Below are 24,013 nucleotides of genomic sequence, written 5' to 3'. Positions count from 1 at the left end.
ATTGCCTACCCTGTGGTCTATAGTACTTTCATTTCAACTCGATACTTGACACTGTTTGTAAGTTTTATCAAGTAATTGATCATTTATATGATGTTGTAAGATCATTCTGTCATTTCCTTTTCGTTTTCTTTATTTCATGGTAAGTTAAACAGAAAGCTTTACTAATTTCAGCTGTGTAGGCCATTGGTCTATTTATTCATGTCAAGACAATGAGCAGGATTAGGTAAGTACAATGGAAGCATCTCAAGCTAGTTGAGGATAACCACTTTAACTGTATAAATTGTATGGAGATTTTTTGGCCCTGTGGTGGAAGATGTTTATTTGTGCTGGTCTGAGTATTTATTGGTTATTTACAACCAATCAACTGTCTTGAGGGAAAGAGGGAGCTGAGAAGTGCAAGATATGAGATGCGAATACTTCATGTTTGCTTCTAAATGCTTTACTTGTGACTATATACCTGAAGGGAAAATGTGCCTGTTTATATGAAAATTCAGCACTTCCAGCCAGGATGTATTGCTCATACAGGCCATCCCCACTGTTGCCATTGTTCCTGGTTACAAGAAGACTCCAACGCTTTACTATGAAATAGCTATCATGTCCTGATGACCCATGGGTCTTGCAAGTCATCTGAGAGCTCTTCCAGGTCATGTTCAATGCTCCTCTTCCATTGTTTTGGGAGACCTTGCTACAGGTGTCCCAAGAGACCCATACTAAGCTGATGTACTGCAGCAAGTAATAAACATTCCAAATGAAAGTGTAGTAATGATTGTTCACAAATCAGATTAACAGGTATTTTAATTCAGACTTTCCCTAATTTCCAAAAGCAAGTGGTAATCTTCCAGTCATCTATCTAATCTCAATCTAATAATTCATTTGGACACCACAGGTTTCTATGGTCAGTTCTTAATACTGTTCTTAATGCAGTCAACTTAGACCTCCAAGATGCATACCTTCACATGCCATTCACTGGACCAGTTTCTTCTGAAAACTCCTGACAATTAAGAAAACCATTTATGAGATCAGTATCGATGGTCTTCCTCACTCAGTAGCAGCTGAAACTTTGTCATTTATACCAGATAATCAAAGTTTTGGGCTATATGAGGTCCCATCTCAGCAGTTGGGAGGACCGTACTTTGCTTACTGTAGGCATACCAATGTAGGATCAGCCACTGGAAGTCACAGCCTCCACAGATGCCAGCTTGCAGGCAGGGTTATTCATGTCCTGCCCTTCTCCCAAGAAGTGTGCAAGGTTTTGTCCTTTAGGTGTGTTCTTTACATATAAGTCTTCGGAATATGAAAGTCTTTCAGTTGTGGCATGAGTCATTTGGCATCATCAGGATCATCTGACAATTTGACTCTTGTCAGTTACATGCAAAGGAAGGTGGAACCAGTCCCCATATATCTGCCTATTGCTTTAGGATTTCTCAGGTGTTGCTATCGACGATGGATCCACATCAATGTCCACCACATCCCAGGCAAGCTTATTGTCCTAGTGGGCTCACTGCCAATTCATCCCTCAGTCTTCAAGTCAAGTCAAATTTCCAACATCAATTAAGTCCAAAAGCTGAGGCTGTTGACACCATTGCTTTGAATTGTTATGATTTCTACTGCATGTTGCCAATAATTTCGGTATCTTGCAAAAGTCAAGGGAATTGGATAGCCATCTAATCCTGGTTGTTCCTCACAAGTAGTAAAAATGATGGATTAATGACCTCCTTGAATTTAGAAGCAGAGATTTCCAGGAAGATCTGCTTTCTCACCTACACAAGCAACCACTGGTGTAGATTTTCTTTTGGAACCCAGAGATGCCGAACCTGCATGTCAGACTTTCAGCATACAAGCCTTAGAAAAAAAGCAGCTGAGAACAAGTGGGGACAGGATTGCTTTTAGGCAGAAAGCCTGTAAGGGGAAATGTAAAGTTTTCTGACAGTGGTGTGAGCAGAAAAATGATTCTCCCATTCAAGTCTGAGTATAGTGGATAGCTTCCTGTGACTTGCCAAGAAGAGGATGTCAGTCACTTTGGATAAGTTTTTCCAGACATTCTCTACCTTTTACCTCAGAGACCTTGCATTCCACAGAGTTCAGTTTGATCTGGTGGGGCCAATATCAGCAGTGCAACTTTCCATGCTAAGCAGATTTATGGCATGGGTTACTCTACTTTTGTTGGATTTGTGGGAGTGACTTAAGTTTTCTCTGAACCACGTACATACTGTAATTATATTGACCATGTTCTTCCCATAGCCCATAGCTAGTGTTACTCAAGAGCTGCTTAAAATGTCAGGAGACTGAAGACAGGGCCAGCTTAGCAGTAAGTGAATGCTACTCCTTTTCCCTCTTGTGTATTCAATGAATATATTTGGTTTGGTGCCTTATGGCACAGCAACACAAGTAGGCTATTAAGTGCCAAGGCAACAGGAGTGAAGTTGCATTGCCCAAGGACTCACCATGATAGTTGTTGTTGTTGTTGTAGGGTTTAATGCCATTTTCAGTACACGATAGGCTATACATGGCGGTCAGTATTAATGGTAGAGGAAGAACCCGGAAAGAACTACCGACCCACGAGAAGCTACTGGCAAGCTTTCTCACATACCTACATTGGCTGAATCCGAGACTCGAACCCACACAGACAGAGGTGAGATGGCAGTGATCCGTAACAGAGAGCGCTTTAGACCACTCGGCCACTTGGGGCCCCCACCATGATAGCTGACCTCAGGTTGTTCTGATACAGGATTAAGTAATTTTTGGTTATGAGTCCAGCACACTAACCATTAAGATACCATGGCTTTCCCATTCTCTGACTGTATTATATTGTATTGTTTCCCTTTACGCACATTTGTGTATCAGGGATGCATGCTGGAGAAAATTGATGCACATGTTTTGTTGCCGTGCATTTTTTTATATGCAAAGGATTTTCATAAATCGATCAGGATTTATTTAATATCCAATGCTTTGGATGAGGGATGGTGTTGTGTATACTTCTAGCATAGGCATAGTCTAGTTCCATGCTTTGTATTCTCCCTGTGTTGCACTCCACTATTCATATAGCAGAATGCAATGCCGGGAGTATGCGAAACAAGGAACCAAACTAGCATAGGCATCGTTATGACGGAGTAGCTTCCCCATATGTTGTGAGCTCTCACGCGATTTCCATTTGAGCCCATCAAGATGTCGTCCAGATGTTTAACGTCAGTGTTTGTTGCACTAGAAAGTGATCACCAGATTAAAACAGCTTGGACTAAGAATCATTAGCAAAGAAAGTGAAAGAAGCAGAATACAAATGAGTAACTGTGGATCTAACTTTAATGAAAAACAGAAAAAAGTTCCCTTGACTGGATTACGGCACATCCATTAGGATTACCGGTGTGACTTCTGATCACATGATTGCGAAGACTGCAAAAGTGAATAATCTGTTTGTGACAGGGTTTAAGAATTTAAAAAAATCTGTTCTTGTTCATCACAAGATATGTGAAGAACACATTATCATCCAAGACATTCTTTCACGGCAAAGAAATAAGTAAACTTGCTGAGACAAATGCGTTATTTGGATTACAAAGTCAATGGTTCATTGCAGATTTTGTTGGTTCATAATTTTTTTTTGCTGCAATAAAAGAAAGATCTTAAAGTTCAAGTCTAACTTATTAGAAAGAAGATTAATCATTAGCCTTTTTGATTTTTGGATAAATGTGTTCTAGGATGAAGTACAATGAAACCGATGATAGTACACATTTTATGACAGGCAGTAAATTAACTGCCATTTGATTAAAGAGATTTAATTGGCTTTTTGTATTGGCTTATATGTAATGTGTTGGTGTATAATATTGCTACAAAAAGATTATAAGGAGACTGTTAAAAGTATGACTTTAAACTAAAAGAAAAAAGAACTAATAAAATTATTCTTTGACTGGACAACGCATTTATTTGTTAATTGTGCATGTTGGTTTATTTGTATTTTTAGAGAGAGAGAGGATGTTGTACAAGTTGCAATATCCTATTTCAAGGTGAAAATGTACGGGTGAGATGAAAAATTGTCAGTACATTTATGACCCCTACATTTTTTATTTGACCCACAGTTCTGACACCAAGTTTTTTTTTTACCCTCAATTTTACACCCCTGGGGGATACACTGGTTATAATCTGGCAATATATTTGAAGTAGAAACCAATTTTTAGGATAAAAAAGTGTTTCTTTGATAATACTTTCCTAGTTATAATATGGGTACACCATACCAAGCTGCTCCTGTAGTTAAATTCCTAGAAATGTGTGCACATCTGCTTTACTAGTAAATGACCAGTCCCTCAAAACAAAGAGAGGCCACTCTTGTCTGACTTTAACAAAGGGAAGCAGTTGAGCTTTTTAGCACTTCTGTTGCTGAAACAAGCCAGTTGGTATGAAATCTTTTGGAGCTTGGGCATCTGGATTTGCATGGTGGTGGAATGTAGTCCCAACATGTTATGATACTGTATGTATTATTGAAAGAAACATTTTACTCAAAATATTCTTTAACAGGAAACTCTTGTCTTCTTTAAGACTCAAGTATTACTTCTGTATTGTTAATAAAAAGTTTACTTGTTATGCTCAAAAGATTCCCTTCTTGAGGAATCCCACCTGAATAGATGTCCCAGCTCTTTGACGTCCATCACTGAAAAAGTTGTCAGAGACCTGCATTACTTGTTGACAATACCAAGCCTGATCATCATGTCATTGTTGTTGAAAAGTACATAAATCCTGTAAAATCTATGAATAACAGAAGTTTAACCTTTTCCAAGCCTCCTTTAGCCGATTATATTGAGTCCTATGATCCATGAGCAGACTGCAAACAATGGAGCAGTTTATCTTTTCCGACCCTCCTATCCATACCCTGGGAAGTGCCTCAGATCCATTAGCAGACTGCAGAACAAAAGAAGAGTTGAAATGTTCCCGAGCCTCCCATGCCCCACCCAAATCAGTGCCTCTGATCTATTAACAGACTTTGGAAAATCAGAGAAGTTTCACCTTCTGAACCCTCCCCTTCCCCCTCCCAATGCGGTGTGTCTGATTTATTAACAGACTGTGTAGCCTAACCAGAATGTTTATTCTTTTTTCCTTCCTTTAGTGTAGCCTGCTAAATAACTGTCTTATCATCTACCTTTGCTACAATAACCATTTTATTTGTTGGCTAGAATATTATTTTGAAATCAAGACTTGCAGTGGTAGAGATAATAGTAAAACAAACTGAGGGGAAGACAGTTATTTTGAGTAGGATAGTTGTCTCACAATCAATAATTATAGTCATTGTCAAATTTTTCACCAGAGCATTGAAGCATGTATTATTTTAATCCATAGACTGCAAAGAATTAATTTAGGTATACAATTTTAACATGATGGCTGGTTCATATATATATATATATATATATATATATATATATATATATATATATATATATATATATATATATTCTTTTTTCATAGGTAATTTGTAAATAATTTATTTTCTAACTGATAATATAAGATTAACAGTCCTGCTTCGTTTGCAGAGTTTAAACAGTTGTCTGAACATTTAGGATCAATTTAGAACCCCCAAAAATTTGCCTTTGTTCAAAAGCTACATTTGTGTTGTGGTAAATGTGATCTTAAGATATCAAGTACAATATACGATTTCTAGAGTGTAACAAGGTCTGTCATTCATGTACACTATGATTTCTAGAATGTAACACTAAAGCTAGGTATTGATGGAAATGATAAGGTCTGTCATTCATGTACACTCTATCATTTTTAGAATAATAAGATCTGTCATTCATGTACACTATGATTTCTAGAATGTAACACTAAAGCTGGGTCTTGATGGAAATGATAAGGTCTGTCAATCATGTACACTATGATTTCTAGAATGATAAGGTCTGTCATTCATGTACACTATGACTTCTAGAATGTAGCACTAAAGTTGGGTCTTGATGGTAATGACAAGGTCTGTCGTTCATGTATGCTATGATTTCTAGAATGATAAGGTCTGTCATTTATTTACATGCTGATTTCTAGAATGATAAGGTCTGTCATTCATGTACACTATGATTTCTAGAGTGTAACACTAAAGCTGGGTCTTGATGGTAATGATAAGGTCTGTCATTCATTTACACTCTATGATTTCTAGAATGACAAGGTCTGTCATTCATGTACACTGTATGATTTCTAGAGTGTAACACTAAAGCTGGGTATTGATGGTAATGATAAGGTCTGTCATTCATGTACACTCTATGATTTCTAGAATGATAAGGTCTGTCATTCATGTACTCTATGATTTCTAGAGTGTAACACTAAAGCTGGGTCTTGATGGAAGTGATAAGGTCTGTCATTCATGTACACTATGATTTCTAGAGTGTAACACTAAAGTTGGGTCTTGATGGTAATGATAAGGTCTGTCATTCATGTACACTATGATTTCTAGAGTGTACCACTAAAGCTGGGTCTTGACGGAAATGATAAGGTCTGTCAATCATGTACACTATGATTTCTAGAATGATAAGGTCTGTCATTCATGTACACTATGACTTCTAGAATGTAGCACTAAAGTTGGGTCTTGATGGTAATGACAAGGTCTGTCGTTCATGTATGCTATGATTTCTAGAATGATAAGGTCTGTCATTTATTTACACTCTGATTTCTAGAATGATAAGGTCTGTCATTCATGTACACTATGATTTCTAGAGTGTAACACTAAAGCTGGGTCTTGATGGTAATGATAAGGTCTGTCATTCATTTACACTCTATGATTTCTAGAATGACAAGGTTTGTCATTCATGTACACTATGATTTCTAGAGTGTAACACTAAAGCTGGGTATTGATGGTAATGATAAGGTCTGTCATTCATGTACACTCTATGATTTCTAGAATGATAAGGTCTGTCATTCATGTACTCTATGATTTCTAGAGTGTAACACTAAAGCTGGGTCTTGATGGAAGTGATAAGGTCTGTCATTCATGTACACTATGATTTCTAGAGTGTAACACTAAAGTTGGGTCTTGATGGTAATGATAAGGTCTGTCATTCATGTACACTATAATTTCTAGAGTGTACCACTAAAGCTGGGTCTTGATGGAAATGATAAGGTCTGTCATTCATTTACATGATGATTTCTAGAATGGAACACTAAAGCTGGGTATTGATGGTAATGATAAGGTCTGTCATTCATGTACACTATGATTTCTAGAGTGTAACACTAAAGCTGGGTCTTGATGGTAATGATAAGGTCTGTCATTCATTTACACTCTATGATTTCTAGAATGACAAGGTCTGTCATTCATGTACACTATGATTTCTAGAGTGTAACACTAAAGCTGGGTATTGATGGTAATGATAAGGTCTGTCATTCATGTACACTCTATGATTTCTAGAATGATAAGGTCTGTCATTCATGTACTCTATGATTTCTAGAGTGTAACACTAAAGCTGGGTCTTGATGGAAGTGATAAGGTCTGTCATTCATGTACACTATGATTTCTAGAGTGTAACACTAAAGTTGGGTCTTGATGGTAATGATAAGGTCTGTCATTCATGTACACTATAATTTCTAGAGTGTACCACTAAAGCTGGGTCTTGATGGAAATGATAAGGTCTGTCATTCATTTACATGATGATTTCTAGAATGGAACACTAAAGCTGGGTATTGATGGTAATGATAAGGTCTGTCATTCATGTACACTATGATTTCTAGAGTGTATCACTAAAGTTAGGTATTGATGGTAATGACAAGGTCTGTCATTCATTTACACTGTATGATTTCTAGAGTGTAACAGTAAAGCTGGGTCTTGATGGAAATGATAAGGTCTGTCATTCATGTACACTATCATTTCTAGAGTGTAACACTAAAGCTGGGTCTTGATGGTGGTGATAAGGTCTGTCATTCATGTACACTATGATTTCTAGAGTGTAACAAGGTCAGTCATTCATGTACACTGTATGATTTCTAGATTGTAACACTGAAGCCGGCTCTTGATGGAAATGATAAGGTCTGTCATTAATGTACAGCGTATGATTTCTAGAGTGTACCACTAAAGCTGGGTCTTGATGGTAATGATAAGGTCTGTCATTCATTCACACTATGATTTCTATAGTGTAACACTAAAGCTGGGTCTTGATGATAGTGATAAGGTCTGTCATTCATTTACACTATGATTTCTAGAGTGTAACAAGGTCAGTCATTCATGTACACTGTATGATTTCTAGATTGTAACACTAAAGCTGGCTCTTGATGGAAATGATAAGGTCTGTCATTAATGTACAGCGTATGATTTCTAGAGTGTACCACTAAAGCTGGGTCTTGATGGTAATGATAAGGTCTGTCATTCATTCACACTATGATTTCTAGAGTGTAACACTAAAGCTGGGTCTTGATGATAGTGATAAGGTCTGTCATTCATTCACACTATGATTTCTAGATTGTAACAAGGTCAGTCATTCATGTACACTGTATGATTTCTAGAGTGTAACACTAAAGCTGGGTCTTGATGGAAATGATAAGGTCTGTCATTCATGTACACTATGATTTCTGGAGTGTAACACTAAAGCTGGGTCTTGATGGAAATGATAAGGTCTGTCATTCATGTACACTGTATGATTTCTGGAGTGTAACACTAAAGCTGGGAATTGATGAAAATGATATGGTCTGTCATTCATGTACACTATGATTTCTGGAGTGTAACACTAAAGCTGGGTCTTGATGGAAATGATAAGGTCTGTCATTCATGTACACTGTATGATTTCTGGAGTGTAACACTAAAGCTGGGTATTGATGGTAATGATAAGGTCTGTCATTCATGTACACTATGATTTCTAGAGTGTAACACTAAAGTTGGGTCTTGATAGTAATGATAAGGTCTGTCATTCATGTACACTATGATTTCTAGAGTGCAACACTAAATTTGGGTCTTGATGGAAATGATAAGGCCTGTCATTCATGTACACTATGATTTCTAGAGTGCAACACTAAATTTGGGTCTTGATGGAAATGATAAGGTCTGTCATTCATGTACACTCTATGGTTTCTAGAGTGTAACACTAAAGCTGGGTCTTGATGGTAGTGATAAGGTCTGTCATTCATTTACACTATGATTTCTAGAGTGTAACACTAAATCTGGGTCTCGATGGTGGTGATAAGGTTTGTCATTCATGTACACTATGATTTCTAGAGTGTAACAAGGTCAGTCATTCATGTACACTGTATGATTTCTAGATTGTAACACTAAAGCTGGGTCTTGATGGAAATGATAAGGTCTGTCATTAATGTACAGCGTATGATTTCTAGAGTGTACCACTAAAGCTGGGTCTTGATGGTAATGATAAGGTCTGTCATTCATGTACACTATGATTTCTAGAGTGTAACACTAAAGCTGGGTATTGATGGTAATGATAAGGTCTGTCATTCATGTACACTATGATTTCTAGAGTGTAACACTAAAGCTGGGTCTTGATGGAAATGATAAGGTCTGTCATTCATGTACACCATGATTTCTAGAATGTAACATTTAAGCTGGGTCTTGATGGAAATGATAAGGTCTGTCATTCATGTACACTATGATTTCTAGAGTGTAACACTAAAGCTGGGTATTGATGGTAATGATAAGGTCTGTCATTCATGTACTCTGTGATTTCTAGAGTGTAACACTAAAGCTGGGTATTGATGGAAATGATAATGTCTGTCATTCATGTACACCATGATTTCTAGAATGTAACATTTAAGCTGGGTCTTGATGGAAATGATAAGGTCTGTCATTCATGTACACTATGATTTCTAGAGTGTAACACTAAAGCTGGGTATTGATGGTAATGATAAGGTCTGTCATTCATGTACTCTGTGATTTCTAGAGTGTAACACTAAAGCTGGGTATTGATGGAAATGATAATGTCTGTCATTCATGTACACCATGATTTCTAGAATGTAACATTTAAGCTGGGTCTTGATGGAAATGATAAGGTCTGTCATTCATGTACACCATGATTTCTAGAATGTAACATTTAAGCTGGGTCTTGATGGAAATGATAAGGTCTGTCATTCATGTACACTATGATTTCTAGAGTGTAACACTAAAGCTGGGTCTTGATGGAAATAAGGTCTGTCATTCATGTACACCATGATTTCTAGAGTGTAACACTAAAGCTGGGTCTTGATGGTAATGATAAGGTCTGTCATTCATGTACACCGTGATTTCTAGAGTGTAACACTAAAGCTGGGTATTGATGGAAATGATAATGTCTGTCATTCATGTACACCATGATTTCTAGAATGTAACATTTAAGCTGGGTCTTGATGGAAATGATAAGGTCTGTCATTCATGTACACCATTATTTCTAGAATGTAACATTTAAGTTGGGTCTTGATGGAAATGATAAGGTGTGTCATTCATGTACACTCTATGATTTCTAGAGTGTAACACTAAAGCTGGGTCTTGATGGAAGTGATAAGGTCTGTCATTCATGTACACTATGATTTCTAGAGTGTAACACTAAAGTTGGGTCTTGATGGTAATGATAAGGTCTGTCATTCATGTACACTATGATTTCTAGAGTGTACCACTAAAGCTGGGTCTTGATGGAAATGATAAGGTCTGTCATTCATTTACATGATGATTTCTAGAATGGAACACTAAAGCTGGGTATTGATGGTAATGATAAGGTCTGTCATTCATGTACACTATGATTTCTGGAGTGTAACACTAAAGCTGGGTCTTGATGGAAATGATAAGGTCTGTCATTCATGTACACTGTATGATTTCTGGAGTGTAACACTAAAGCTGGGTGTTGATGGAAATGATAAGTTCTGTTATTCATGTACACTATGATTTCTAGAGTGTAACACTAAAGCTGGGTCTTGATGGAAATGATAAGGTCTGTCATTCATGTACAATGTATGATTTCTGGAGTGTAACACTAAAGCTGGGTATTGATGGTAATGATAAGGTCTGTCATTCATGTACACTATGATTTTCAGAGTGTAACACTAAAGTTGGGTCTTGATAGTAATGATAAGGTCTGTCATTCATGTACACTATGATTTCTGGAGTGTAACACTAAAGCTGGGTCTTGATGGAAATGATAAAGTCTGTCATTCACATACACTATGGTTTCTAGAGTGTAACACTAAAGCTGGGTCTTGATGGAAATGATATGGTCTGTCATTCATGTACACTGTATGATTTCTGGAGTGTAACACTAAAGCTGGGTATTGATGGTAATGATAAGGTCTGTCATTCATGTACTCTGTGATTTCTAGAGTGTAACACTAAAGCTGGGTATTGATGGAAATGATAATGTCTGTCATTCATGTACACCATGATTTCTAGAATGTAACATTTAAGCTGGGTCTTGATGGAAATGATAAGGTCTGTCATTCATGTACACCATGATTTCTAGAATGTAACATTTAAGCTGGGTCTTGATGGAAATGATAAGGTCTGTCATTCATGTACACTATGATTTCTAGAGTGTAACACTAAAGCTGGGTATTGATGGTAATGATAAGGTCTGTCATTTATGTACTCTGTGATTTCTAGAGTGTAACACTAAAGCTGGGTATTGATGGAAATGATAATGTCTGTCATTCATGTACACCATGATTTCTAGAATGTAACATTTAAGCTGGGTCTTGATGGAAATGATAAGGTCTGTCATTCATGTACACTTTGATTTCTAGAGTGTAACACTAAAGCTGGGTATTGATGGTAATGATAAGGTCTGTCATTCATGTACTCTGTGATTTCTAGAGTGTAACACTAAAGCTGGGTATTGATGGAAATGATAATGTCTGTCATTCATGTACACCATGATTTCTAGAATGTGACATTTAAGCTGGGTCTTGATGGAAATGATAAGGTCTGTCATTCATGTACACCATGATTTCTAGAATGTAACATTTAAGCTGGGTCTTGATGGAAATGATAAGGTCTGTCATTCATGTACACTATGATTTCTAGAGTGTAACACTAAAGCTGGGTCTTGATGGAAATAAGGTCTGTCATTCATGTACACCATGATTTCTAGAGTGTAACACTAAAGCTGGGTCTTGATGGTAATGATAAGGTCTGTCATTCATGTACACTGTGATTTCTAGAGTGTAACACTAAAGCTGGGTATTGATGGAAATGATAATGTCTGTCATTCATGTACACCATGATTTCTAGAATGTAACATTTAAGCTGGGTCTTGATGGAAATGATAAGGTCTGTCATTCATGTACACTCTATGATTTCTAGAGTGTAACACTAAAGCTGGGTCTTGATGGAAGTGATAAGGTCTGTCATTCATGTACACTATGATTTCTAGAGTGTAACACTAAAGTTGGGTCTTGATGGTAATGATAAGGTCTGTCATTCATGTACACTATGATTTCTAGAGTGTACCACTAAAGCTGGGTCTTGATGGAAATGATAAGGTCTGTCATTCATTTACATGATGATTTCTAGAATGGAACACTAAAGCTGGGTATTGATGGTAATGATAAGGTCTGTCATTCATGTACACTATGATTTCTAGAGTGTATCACTAAAGTTAGGTATTGATGGTAATGACAAGGTCTGTCATTCATTTACACTGTATGATTTCTAGAGTGTAACAGTAAAGCTGGGTCTTGATGGAAATGATAAGGTCTGTCATTCATGTACACTATCATTTCTAGAGTGTAACACTAAAGCTGGGTCTTGATGGTGGTGATAAGGTCTGTCATTCATTTACACTATGATTTCTAGAGTGTAACAAGGTCAGTCATTCATGTACACTGTATGATTTCTAGATTGTAACACTAAAGCTGGCTCTTGATGGAAATGATAAGGTCTGTCATTAATGTATAGCGTATGATTTCTAGAGTGTACCACTAAAGCTGGGTATTGATGGAAATGATAAGGTCTGTCATTCATGTACACTATGATTTCTGGAGTGTAACACTAAAGCTGGGTCTTGATGGAAATGATAAGGTCTGTCATTCATGTACACTGTATGATTTCTGGAGTGTAACACTAAAGCTGGGTATTGATGGTAATGATAAGGTCTGTCATTCATGTACACTATGATTTCTAGAGTGTAACACTAAAGCTTGGTCTTGATAGTAATGTTAAGGTCTGTCATTCATGTACACTATGATTTCTAGAGTGCAACACTAAATTTGGGTGTTGATGGAAATGATAAGGTCTGTCATTCATGTACACTATGGTTTCTAGAGTGTAACACTAAAGCTGGGTCTTGATGGTAGTGATAAGGTCTGTCATTCATTTACACTATGATTTCTAGAGTGTAACACTAAATCTGGGTCTCGATGGTGGTGATAAGGTCTGTCATTCATGTACACTATGATTTCTAGAGTGTAACAAGGTCAGTCATTCATGTACACTGTATGATTTCTAGATTGTAACACTAAAGCTGGGTCTTGATGGAAATGATAAGGTCTGTCATTAATGTACAGCGTATGATTTCTAGAGTGTACCACTAAAGCTGGGTCTTGATGGTAATGATAAGGTCTGTCATTCATTTACACCATGATTTCTGGAATGTAACATTTAAGCTGGGTCTTGATGGAAATGATAAGGTCTGTCATTCATGTACACCACGATTTCTAGAATGTAACATTTAAGCTGGGTCTTGATGGAAATGATAAGGTCTGTCATTGATGTACACTATGATTTCTAGAGTGTAACACTAAAGCTGGGTATTGATGGAAATGATAATGTCTGTTATTCATGTCCACCATGATTTCTAGAATGTAACATTTAAGCTGGGTCTTGATGGAAATGATAAGGTCTGTCATTCATGTACACTGTATGATTTCTGGAGTGTAACACTAAAGCTGGGTCTTGATGGAAATGATAAGTTCTGTTATTCATGTACACTATGATTTCTAGAGTGTAACACTAAAGCTGGGTCTTGATGGAAATGATAAGGTCTGTCATTCATGTACAATGTATGATTTCTGGAGTGTAACACTAAAGCTGGGTATTGATGGTAATGATAAGGTCTGTCATTCATGTACACTATGATTTTCAGAGTGTAACACTAAAGTTGGGTCTTGATAGTAATGATAGGGTCTGTCATTCATGTACACTATGATTTCTAGAGTGTAACACTAAAGTTGGGTATTGATGGTAATGATAAGGTCTGTCATTCATGTACACTATGATTTCTAGAATGTAAAACTAAAGCTTTGTCTTGATGGAAATGATATGGTCTGTCATTCATGTACACTGTATGATTTCTAGAGTGTAACACTAAAGCTGGGTCTTGATGGTAATGATAAGGTCTGTCATTCATTTACACTATGATTTCTAGAGTGTAACACTAAAGCTGGGTCTTGATGGAAATGATAATGTCTGTCATTCATGTACACCATGATTTCTAGAATGTAACAGTTAAGCTGGGTCTTGATGGAAATGATAAGGTCTGTCATTCATGTACGCTCTATGATTTGTAGAGTGTAACACTAAAGCTGGGTCTTGATGGAAATGATAAGGTCTGTCATTCATGTACACTATGATTTCTAGAGTGTAACGCTAAAGCTGGGTGTTGATGGAAATGATAAGGTCTGTCATTCATGTACACTATGATTTCTAGAGTGTAACACTAAAGCTGGGTCTTGATGGAAATGATAAGGTCTGTCATTCATTTACACTGTATGATTTCTAGAGTGTAACACTAAAGCTGGGTCTTGATGGAAATGATAAGGTCTGTCATACATGTACACTATGATTTCTAGAATGATAAGGTCTGTCATTCATGTACACCATGATTTCTAGAGTGTAACACTAAAGCTGGGTATTGATGGTAATGATAAGGTCTGTCATTCATTTACACTGTATGATTTCTAGAGTGTAACACTAAAGCTGGGTCTTGTTGGAAATGATAAGGTCTGTCATTCATGTACACCATGATTTCTGGAGTGTAACACTAAAGCTTTGTCTTGATGGAAATGATAAAGTCTGTCATTCACATACACTATGGTTTCTAGAGTGTAACACTAAAGCTGGGTCTTGATGGAAATGATATGGTCTGTCATTCATGTACACTGTATGATTTCTGGAGTGTAATACTAAAGCTGGGTATTGATGGTAATGATAAGGTCTGTCATTCATGTACACTATGATTTCTAGAGTGTAACACTAAAGCTGGGTATTGATGGTAATGATAAGGTCTGTCATTCATGTACATTCTATGATTTCTAGAATGATAAGGTCTGTCATTCATGTACACTCTATGATTTCTAGAATGATAAGGTCTGTTATTCATGTACACTATGATTTCTAGAATAAGGTCTGTCATTCATGTACACTTTGATTTCTAGAATGATAATATCTTTCATTCATGTACTCTATGATTTTTAGAATGATAATGTCTGTCATTCATGTACACTATGATTTCTAGAATGATAAGGTCTGTCATTCATGTACACTATGATTTCTAGAATGATAAGGTCTGTCATTCATGTACACTATATGATTTCTAGAATGATAATATGTCATTCATGTACACTCTATGATTTCTAGAATGATATTGTCTGTCATTCATGTACACTATGATTTCTAGAATGATAAGGTCTGTCATTCATGTACACTGTATGATTTCTACAATGATAAGGTCTGTCATTCATGTACACTATGATTTCTAGAATGATAAGGTCTGTCATTCATGTACACTGTATGATTTCTAGAATGATAAGGTCTGTCATTCATGTACACTATATGATTTCTAGAATGATAATGTCTGTCATTCATGTACACTCTATGATTTCTCGAATGATAAGGTCTGTCATTCATGTGCACTCTTTGATTTCTAGAATGATAAGGTCTGTCATTCATGTACACTCTTTGATTTCTAGAATGATAAGGTCTGTCATTCATGTACACTCTATGATTTCTAGAATGACAGTGTCTGTCATTCATGTACACTCTATGATTTCTCGAATGATAAGGTCTGTCATTCATGTACACTATGATTTCTAGAATGACAGTGTCTGTCATTCATGTACACTCTATGATTTCTCGAATGATAAGGTCTGTCATTCATGTACACTCTTTGATTTCTAGAATGATAAGGTCTGTCATTCATCTGATTGCCCATTATCCTATTAATTGAAGAGTCATTATTTGACAGAAAATACTGACTTCAAATACATGTACCAGCATTTGAGTACATTTATATGAAATTTGAGGTAAATATTTTAGTTAGAAATACTGTCATCTTGATCCATGCATGATTTATCATTGTGCTTTGCAATTTGTCATTGTGCTTTGCAATTTATCATTGTGCTTTGTGACTTATCTTTGTTCTTTGTAATTATCATTGTGCTTTGTAATTTATTTTTGTGCTTTGTAGTTTATCTTTGTGTTTTGTATTGTCCTTTACAATCTAAAGAGATTCTTGTCTATTGTAAACTAATACCTTTTTTAAATCAATTGTAATTAATAGGACGAAAATAAAATCTTGTAGGATTATGCTATGTAATATCTAATTTATTCAATTTCAGTGAATAGTCTAGTTGATCATGTGATCAGTCATGTGATATACTCCTGCTTTCAACCTGTAATGCCAAAGCATGAGATGAAAGAACTGAAAACAGAAGATTTTATCCTGAAGGTGTTTGACAGATCAGAGTACCTTCTGAAGTAAGCCTTACATCCTCTGTGCTCACATTCATTTTTGTTTTCACATTTTTCTTCAGCTACCAGGATAAATACAAATGTTTCAGTCATGGATTTTCTTTTAGAGCTGTATCTGTTGCTAATTATTACCTATAATTACACCAAAAATCAGTACTCATAATTACACCATTATCCATAATTACATCATAGATCATTAACCATAATTACACCATTATCCATAATTACATCATAAGTCATTAACCATAATTACATCAGCCAAAATCAGTACTCATAATTACACCATTATCCATAATGATCATAAATATCTATAACCATAAATCAGTACTCATAATTACACCATTTTCCATAATTACATCATAAATCATTAACCATAATTATATCATAAATCAGTGCCCATAATTACTCATTATTACAGCATTATTACAGCATAAACCAGTACTTATGATTACATATTAAGCCGTATCTAATCATGACCAGTATTTACACCATAAATACTGATAACCATAAATCAGTACCAGTAATTACATCAGCCATAAATCAGTACCAATAATTACATCAGCCATAAATCAGTACCCATAATTACATTAGCCATAAATCAGTACCAATAATTACATTAGCCATAAATCAGTACCCATAATTACATCAGCCATAAATCAGTACCAATAATTACATCAGACATAAATCAGTACCCATAATTACATTAGCCACAAATCAGTACCCATAATTACATCAGACATAAATCAGTACCCATAACTATATCAGCCATAAATCAGTACCCATAATTACATCAGCCATAAATCAGTACCCATAATTACATCAGCCATAAATCAGTACTGTAAATCAGTACCCATAATTATATCAGCCATAAATCAGTACCCATGATTACATTAGCCATAAATCAGTACCCATAATTACATCAGCCATAAATCAGTACTGTAAATCAGTACCCATAATTATATCAGCCATAAATCAGTACCCATGATTACATTAGCCATAAATCAGTACCCATAATTACATCAGCCATAAATCAGTACCCATAATTACATCAGCCATAAATCAGTACCCATAATTACATTAGCCATAAATCAGTACCCATAATTACATCAGCCATAAATCAGTACCCATAATTACATCAGCCATAAATCAGTACCCATGATTACATTAGCCATAAATCAGTACCCATAATTACATCAGCCATAAATCAGTACCCATAATTACATCAGCCATAAATCAGTACCCATAATTACATCAGCCATAAATCAGTACTGTAAATCAGTACCCATAATTATATCAGCCATAAATCAGTACCCATAATTACATCAGCCATAAATCAGTACCCATAATTACATCAGCCATAAATCAGTACCCATAATTACATCAGCCATAAATCAGTACCCATAATTACATTAGCCATAAATCAGTACCCATAATTACATCAGCCATAAATCAGTACCCATAATTACATCAGCCATAAATCAGTACCCATGATTACATTAGCCATAAATCAGTACCCATAATTACATCAGCCATAAATCAGTACCCATAATTACATCAGCCATAAATCAGTACCCATAATTACATCAGCCATAAATCAGTACCCATAATTACATTAGCCATAAATCAGTACCAATAATTACATCAGCCATAAATCAGTACTGCTGATATCTGAAGTGCTATTATTTGCCTTAAAACACTAAATTTCATGGTCACAAACTTGTGGCATAACAGGACTGCCTTTGTTAAAAATAATGGTTTTAAAATTATGCTCAACTTTGGTGTCAGGTGTATTTGGTATCCAATTAGGTGATTTTATAATAATAATAATAATAATAATAATAATGAGGACTTTGTATAGCACCTAATCTTTAGAAACTCTAAGTGCTTTACAACATTAGACAACACCTATAAGATAAAAAACATATATAATGATATGATTACAAACACAAACACCATGAAATTAGAAAACATAAAAAAAACATGCTGAGAATATTGGTAGGAAACATTATTAGGTCTTTAAGTTTGTTCTTGGAGTCGAAATAAGTTAGTTTTGAGAGCACTTTTGAATGTGATCACTGTCTTTGTGTCTATATGACCATAGGGATTCTTAGTACATATGATAAAAGAGATTTTAGTGTGGGAAAAAGTAAAATATATAGCAGTACCAATATCAGGTTTCTAACTAGTAATATGTGGGGTCTGTGAATATGGGAATTTCAGAGACATGTGAGGGAAGCTGGGTAACTAGGTCAGCATCATAGAAACTAATGTAAGTTGGGTGTAATAACATATCAATAACAAGTCAAGTTTTTGGGTTTCAGGAAGGCTTTGACAAATCTGGGTAAACAGGTCAGCATCATGGGATATACTGATAACTGGGTCATATTCCTGCTGTTTCAGTACCATTTAGGTATGGTATGATCTGGGGGAAGGGAGCTGTCTATCACCTAGTAATGGTTAGCCAATCATATTATGTATGTGGGGAAAGGGTGTGGGATTACGATATGTGTATATCGATATGTGTATATAGATACAAGATATAGTGTGGGGTAGAGAACGCAGAAGGACACAAAGCAGAAAGAGGGCAGGGAAAGAGAAAGGGACAGAGACAAGATGCAGTTGGAAATAAGAATCAGACAGAGATATAAAAGATGGGGAGTTCAGAAAAAATATACGTGATAGACATAATGGAGTGATAAATATACTGAGTGACAAATATAGGGAGAAACAATGTAGATAAACATTAGTGTATAATTTGGAGAGGTGGACAGAACTAGTGTGTATTTTGGATATAAACAGTAGATTACAATACGACATAGTGTTTTAATTAGTATACCACTGGTTCCTGCCTCACCCCAAAGTCAACTGAAAGACCCAACTAGGTCAGACACACCGCACCTAGCGGGTCAAAATTACATGGAGCATATTTTTTCATACTGGATTTATTTTATATGTCAGATGAATATAAACTCACATGTTGATCGTCGTATATTGTTATAAAATCTGCTGTTTATCAGTGTCATGAACAAATGTACCTTTCTTTTCAAAGATTATTGCATGTGAACTATTCCAAAAGCAACTTTATGTAATTTCTTTGCTGCCAAGTGAAAGGCAACATGTTTCACTTGGGTGAAAGCCAACAAGTTTTGTAAAATTTAACAAATAATTTATTTTCCTAGAATACAAAGTGAAAATGTAAAAATAATAACTTTGAGTATTGCAAATTAAATCCCAAATAATCATAGAATTTCTAACACAAATCCCAATGATTGAATTTCACTCTAAATCAAAGTTTCTGTCCAATGAAATTAGCATACAATTTTTCCAGTTTTAGGAAATAACATTTATGACAGATGAAATAGGGATGTAGCATTTATGACACAATGTTATGCCCCAGACATGGTGAAAAATAATTTATTATTTATTTTTTAAATTTGATTCTTTTGGATCTCTGCATGATTTTGAAAGTGTATTGTTATGCTTTCTCAATAACTTGATGTCTCTTTGTGACAAAACTGGGCAGCAAGTATTCATTACAATTGCACTTTGGACATAAAGAACAAAATTTAAGAATATCCTTAGAATATGGCTTGAACATTTTAGGTTTTAAATTTATTTTACTAATAGTCAATAAAATGTATGACATTGTTACCTCTCTATTGTTGACCTAAGATGTCACCATTCCCATGACCTAGTGGTTAGAGTATCCACCTCAGATTCTTTGGATCATGAGTGTGAACCTTGGCCGAGTCATAACAAAGACTTATAAAAATGGCACTGACAGCTGCCTTGCTAGGTGCTCAGCATTAGGAGGTTAGTGTTAGGACTGGTTGGCCTGTTGTAAGGATAATGTGTTTGGGTGGGACATCATGCTACATGTCTGCGGCATGATGCCACAGTGCTAGACATCACTATAAACTGCCACACTGTGACATTGTAGTGATATGACAGATTTTTTTAAAAGCTACATTAAAAATCCAAAATCACACACAACACACACACACACCTAACATGACAGAGGCATCGGCATTAAGTTTTATTGACTATTACTGAAAATACTGACATTTTAACAGGTGTGAACTTATTTTTAATTTCATATATTCTATAATGTGGTCCAATAATTCAACGAGGAGTAGAGTCGTAATGTTTATTTTAATGTATACCTAATTTGTTTCTGAATAAAGCATATGAAATTAAAGTCTTCAGTACACCCCACCCCCTTTTGTAACCTTATTTCACACCCTTTTCATAACACTACACAACATCACCTTTTGTAATAGTACACGACATGCCTTTTCATAAAAGTACACCATTTCCCCATTTTGTAACTGTATACTACACATCCTTTTGTAATAATACACCATACCTGTTTTCATAAATTCACATCAACTATTTTTCTTGGTTGGATAACAAAGCAAATCCAGTGGGGCAATTCAGCACACTCTTTTTTTTTTACTGTTTGTACTGATTCGGACCCTTTGTGGTTGAAGTGTCCACCGACTCAGTGACAGGGATATTTTATAGAGTAAACCATTATCATCCTAAGATCGTCAAATACAACACCGTTATACCAGTTCTAATTGTCCACTGAGTAGATTATCAGGTATATTTGATAACAGAGTAAAGCTACCATTAGCATTATCAGGTATATTTGATAATAGAGTCAAGCCACCATTAGCATCATCAGGTATATTTGATAACAGAGTAAAGCTACCATTAGCATTATCAGGTATATTTGATAACAGAGTAAAGCTACCATTAGCATCATCAGGTATATTTGATAATAGAGTAAAGCCACCATTAGCATCATCAGGTATATTTGATAACAGAGTCAAGCCACCATTAGCATTATCAGGTATATTTGATAATTAAGGCACCATTAGTATCATCAGGTATATTTGATAATAAAGCCACCATTAGCATCATAGGTATATTTGATAATAGAGTAAAGCCACCATTAGCATCATAGGTATATTTGATAATAGAGTAAAGCCACCATTAGCATCATAGGTATATTTGATAATTGAGTCAAGCCACCATTAGCATCATAGATATATTTGATAATAGAGTAAAGCCACCATTAGCATCATCAGGTATATTTGATAATTGAGTCAAGCCACCATTAGCATCATAGGTATATTTGATAATAGAGTAAAGCCACCATTAGCATCATCAGGTATATTTGATAATAGAGTCAAGCCACCATTAGCATCATCAGGTATATTTGATAATAGAGTCAAGCCACCATTAGCATCATCAGGTATATTTGATAACAGTCAAGCCACCATTAGCATCATCAGGTATATTTGATAATAGAGTCAAGCCACCATTAGCATCATCAGGTATATTTGATAATTGAGTCAAGCCACCATTAGCATCATAGGTATATTTGATAATAGAGTAAAGCCACCATTAGCATCATCAGGTATATTTGATAATAGAGTCAAGCCACCATTAGCATCATAGGTATATTTGATAATAGAGTAAAGCCACCATTAGCATCATCAGGTATATTTGATAATAGAGTCAAGCCACCATTAGCATCATCAGGTATATTTGATAATAGAGTCAAGCCACCATTAGCATCATCAGGTATATTTGATAACAGTCAAGCCACCATTAGCATCATCAGGTATATTTGATAATAGAGTCAAGCCACCATTAGCATCATCAGGTATATTTGATAATTGAGTCAAGCCACCATTAGCATCATAGGTATATTTGATAATAGAGTAAAGCCACCATTAGCATCATCAGGTATATTTGATAATAGAGTCAAGCCACCATTAGCATCATCAGGTATATTTGATAATAGAGTCAAGCCACCATTAGCATCATCAGGTATATTTGATAACAGTCAAGCCACCATTAGCATCATCAGGTATATTTGATAATAGAGTAAAACCACCATTAGCATTATCAGGTATATTTGATAATTGAGTCAAGCCACCGTTAGCATCATCAGGTATATTTGATAATAGAGTAAAGCCACCATTAGCATCATCAGGTAAATTTGATAACAGAGTCAAGCCACCATTAGCATCGTCAGGTATATTTGATAATAAAGCCACCATTAGCATCATCAGGTATATTTGATAATAAAGCCACCATTAGCATCATCAGATCTTCAAAGACAATACTGTTGTACTAAGTTTAGACATTTTGGTAGTAGCCAGTTACAAGGAACATTATGAATCATATGTATGATTGTTTCTGACAAATATGTCTGACCTATCAGAGGCTATTTTACATTTATATATCTCATTATAATTTCTGATTAGTTATTTAATTTGCTAATTGAAAGTCTTTTCCAAAACTATATAATTGAAAATGAGTCATTTAGGTGTTGATATTTCACATTTTATCTTTGTATGTGATGTATGCAAGGTTGTGTTTTTCGGTTTTCAGTGTGAAAAAGCCCAGCAGTTGTAACCTAATACTTTTTTTATTATGTTTTCCTTTCCAGTGACTACCCATTGTCTAAGTTTGAGTACACTCACTACTGCCTGAAGATGGATGTGGACATCAGATTTAAGATCATGAGACGATTGGAAGTTGCTTTACCTTTCCTACGCACTGTAACTTGAACATTATCTCTCACTCTATCCTTCTTACATTCTCTATCTTGATCTTGTGACTGCCGTTAATACGTGAGATAGGGAGGGTATATTCATGCATGCTTATATTCCCCACAGTAATTAAGGGGGTGGGTATTAATACATGCATATTCTGTGTACATAAATATATGTTCTTATGTCTGATCCTTTTGTTCACTTGTCTGTCTGCTTATTCACATGCACATATCCTTAATACTAGCAGTCCTACATCTATCAAATTCATCCTATGTACCATATCAGAACTAGGTCACTGTAACCCATCTTTTGGAAGGTAATAGAGAATTTGTATATGAATGTTGTGTACCTTCTTTCTTAGATGAATAAACCCATATCTTGGTAAAATACTTTTTGACTAAAATGTTACAAATTGCTGCTTCATTAATATTGCTTCCCAATATCTCTTGATCATTTGTCATTATTGAAAAAGAACATTCATGGTTTTTTTCTTCTTTGAAATCATTAAAAATATATGGCTCTCCCCCATTATAATGTACCTCTTTGTTACATGATTCCAATTATACTATGGACCCCATGAAAAAAATCGTGACAATTTTTAACAATAACGCTTGAAAGAAAACAAGGTCAAACTTAGTCTTAACTCTTCAGTTCCTTTTCAAAACACAATTATTTAGCAACTTTTGACAGTGCCCACTATTCTGCAGTTTGGTATATTATACTATTCTCAATATATCATGCTTTGATATATATCGCAGTACTCAGTATAATGTGATTTAACTTGGTCAATGGTGACGGATCCTGACTACCACAATATAATGAAGGAGAGCTG

At 35.5% G+C, this 24,013-nt stretch overlaps 1 protein-coding gene across 2 annotated transcripts in view; it reads left to right on the top strand.

The window, feature by feature from the left end:
- The window catches only part of LOC149792439 (phosphatidylinositol 4-phosphate 3-kinase C2 domain-containing subunit alpha-like), a 184,372-nt gene that overhangs the window by 29,358 nt on the left and 131,001 nt on the right, over positions 1-24,013 (top strand). For both annotated transcript variants that reach the window (XM_089971011.1, XM_089971010.1), the window contains exons 6-7: positions 16,477-16,615; positions 23,076-23,187. In XM_089971011.1, the coding sequence (XP_089827137.1) occupies positions 16,477-16,615; positions 23,076-23,187 (251 nt within the window). The remainder of the gene's footprint in view (positions 1-16,476; positions 16,616-23,075; positions 23,188-24,013) is intronic.

Source organism: Sinohyriopsis cumingii, chromosome 9 (genome assembly GCF_028554795.1).
Source record: "Sinohyriopsis cumingii isolate HCF-2022 chromosome 9, ASM2855479v2, whole genome shotgun sequence".
Classification (NCBI taxonomy): domain Eukaryota; kingdom Metazoa; phylum Mollusca; class Bivalvia; order Unionida; family Unionidae; genus Sinohyriopsis; species Sinohyriopsis cumingii.
The sequence above is the reverse complement of the archived record's forward strand: the minus strand, read 5'-3'. Positions and strand labels throughout refer to the sequence as shown.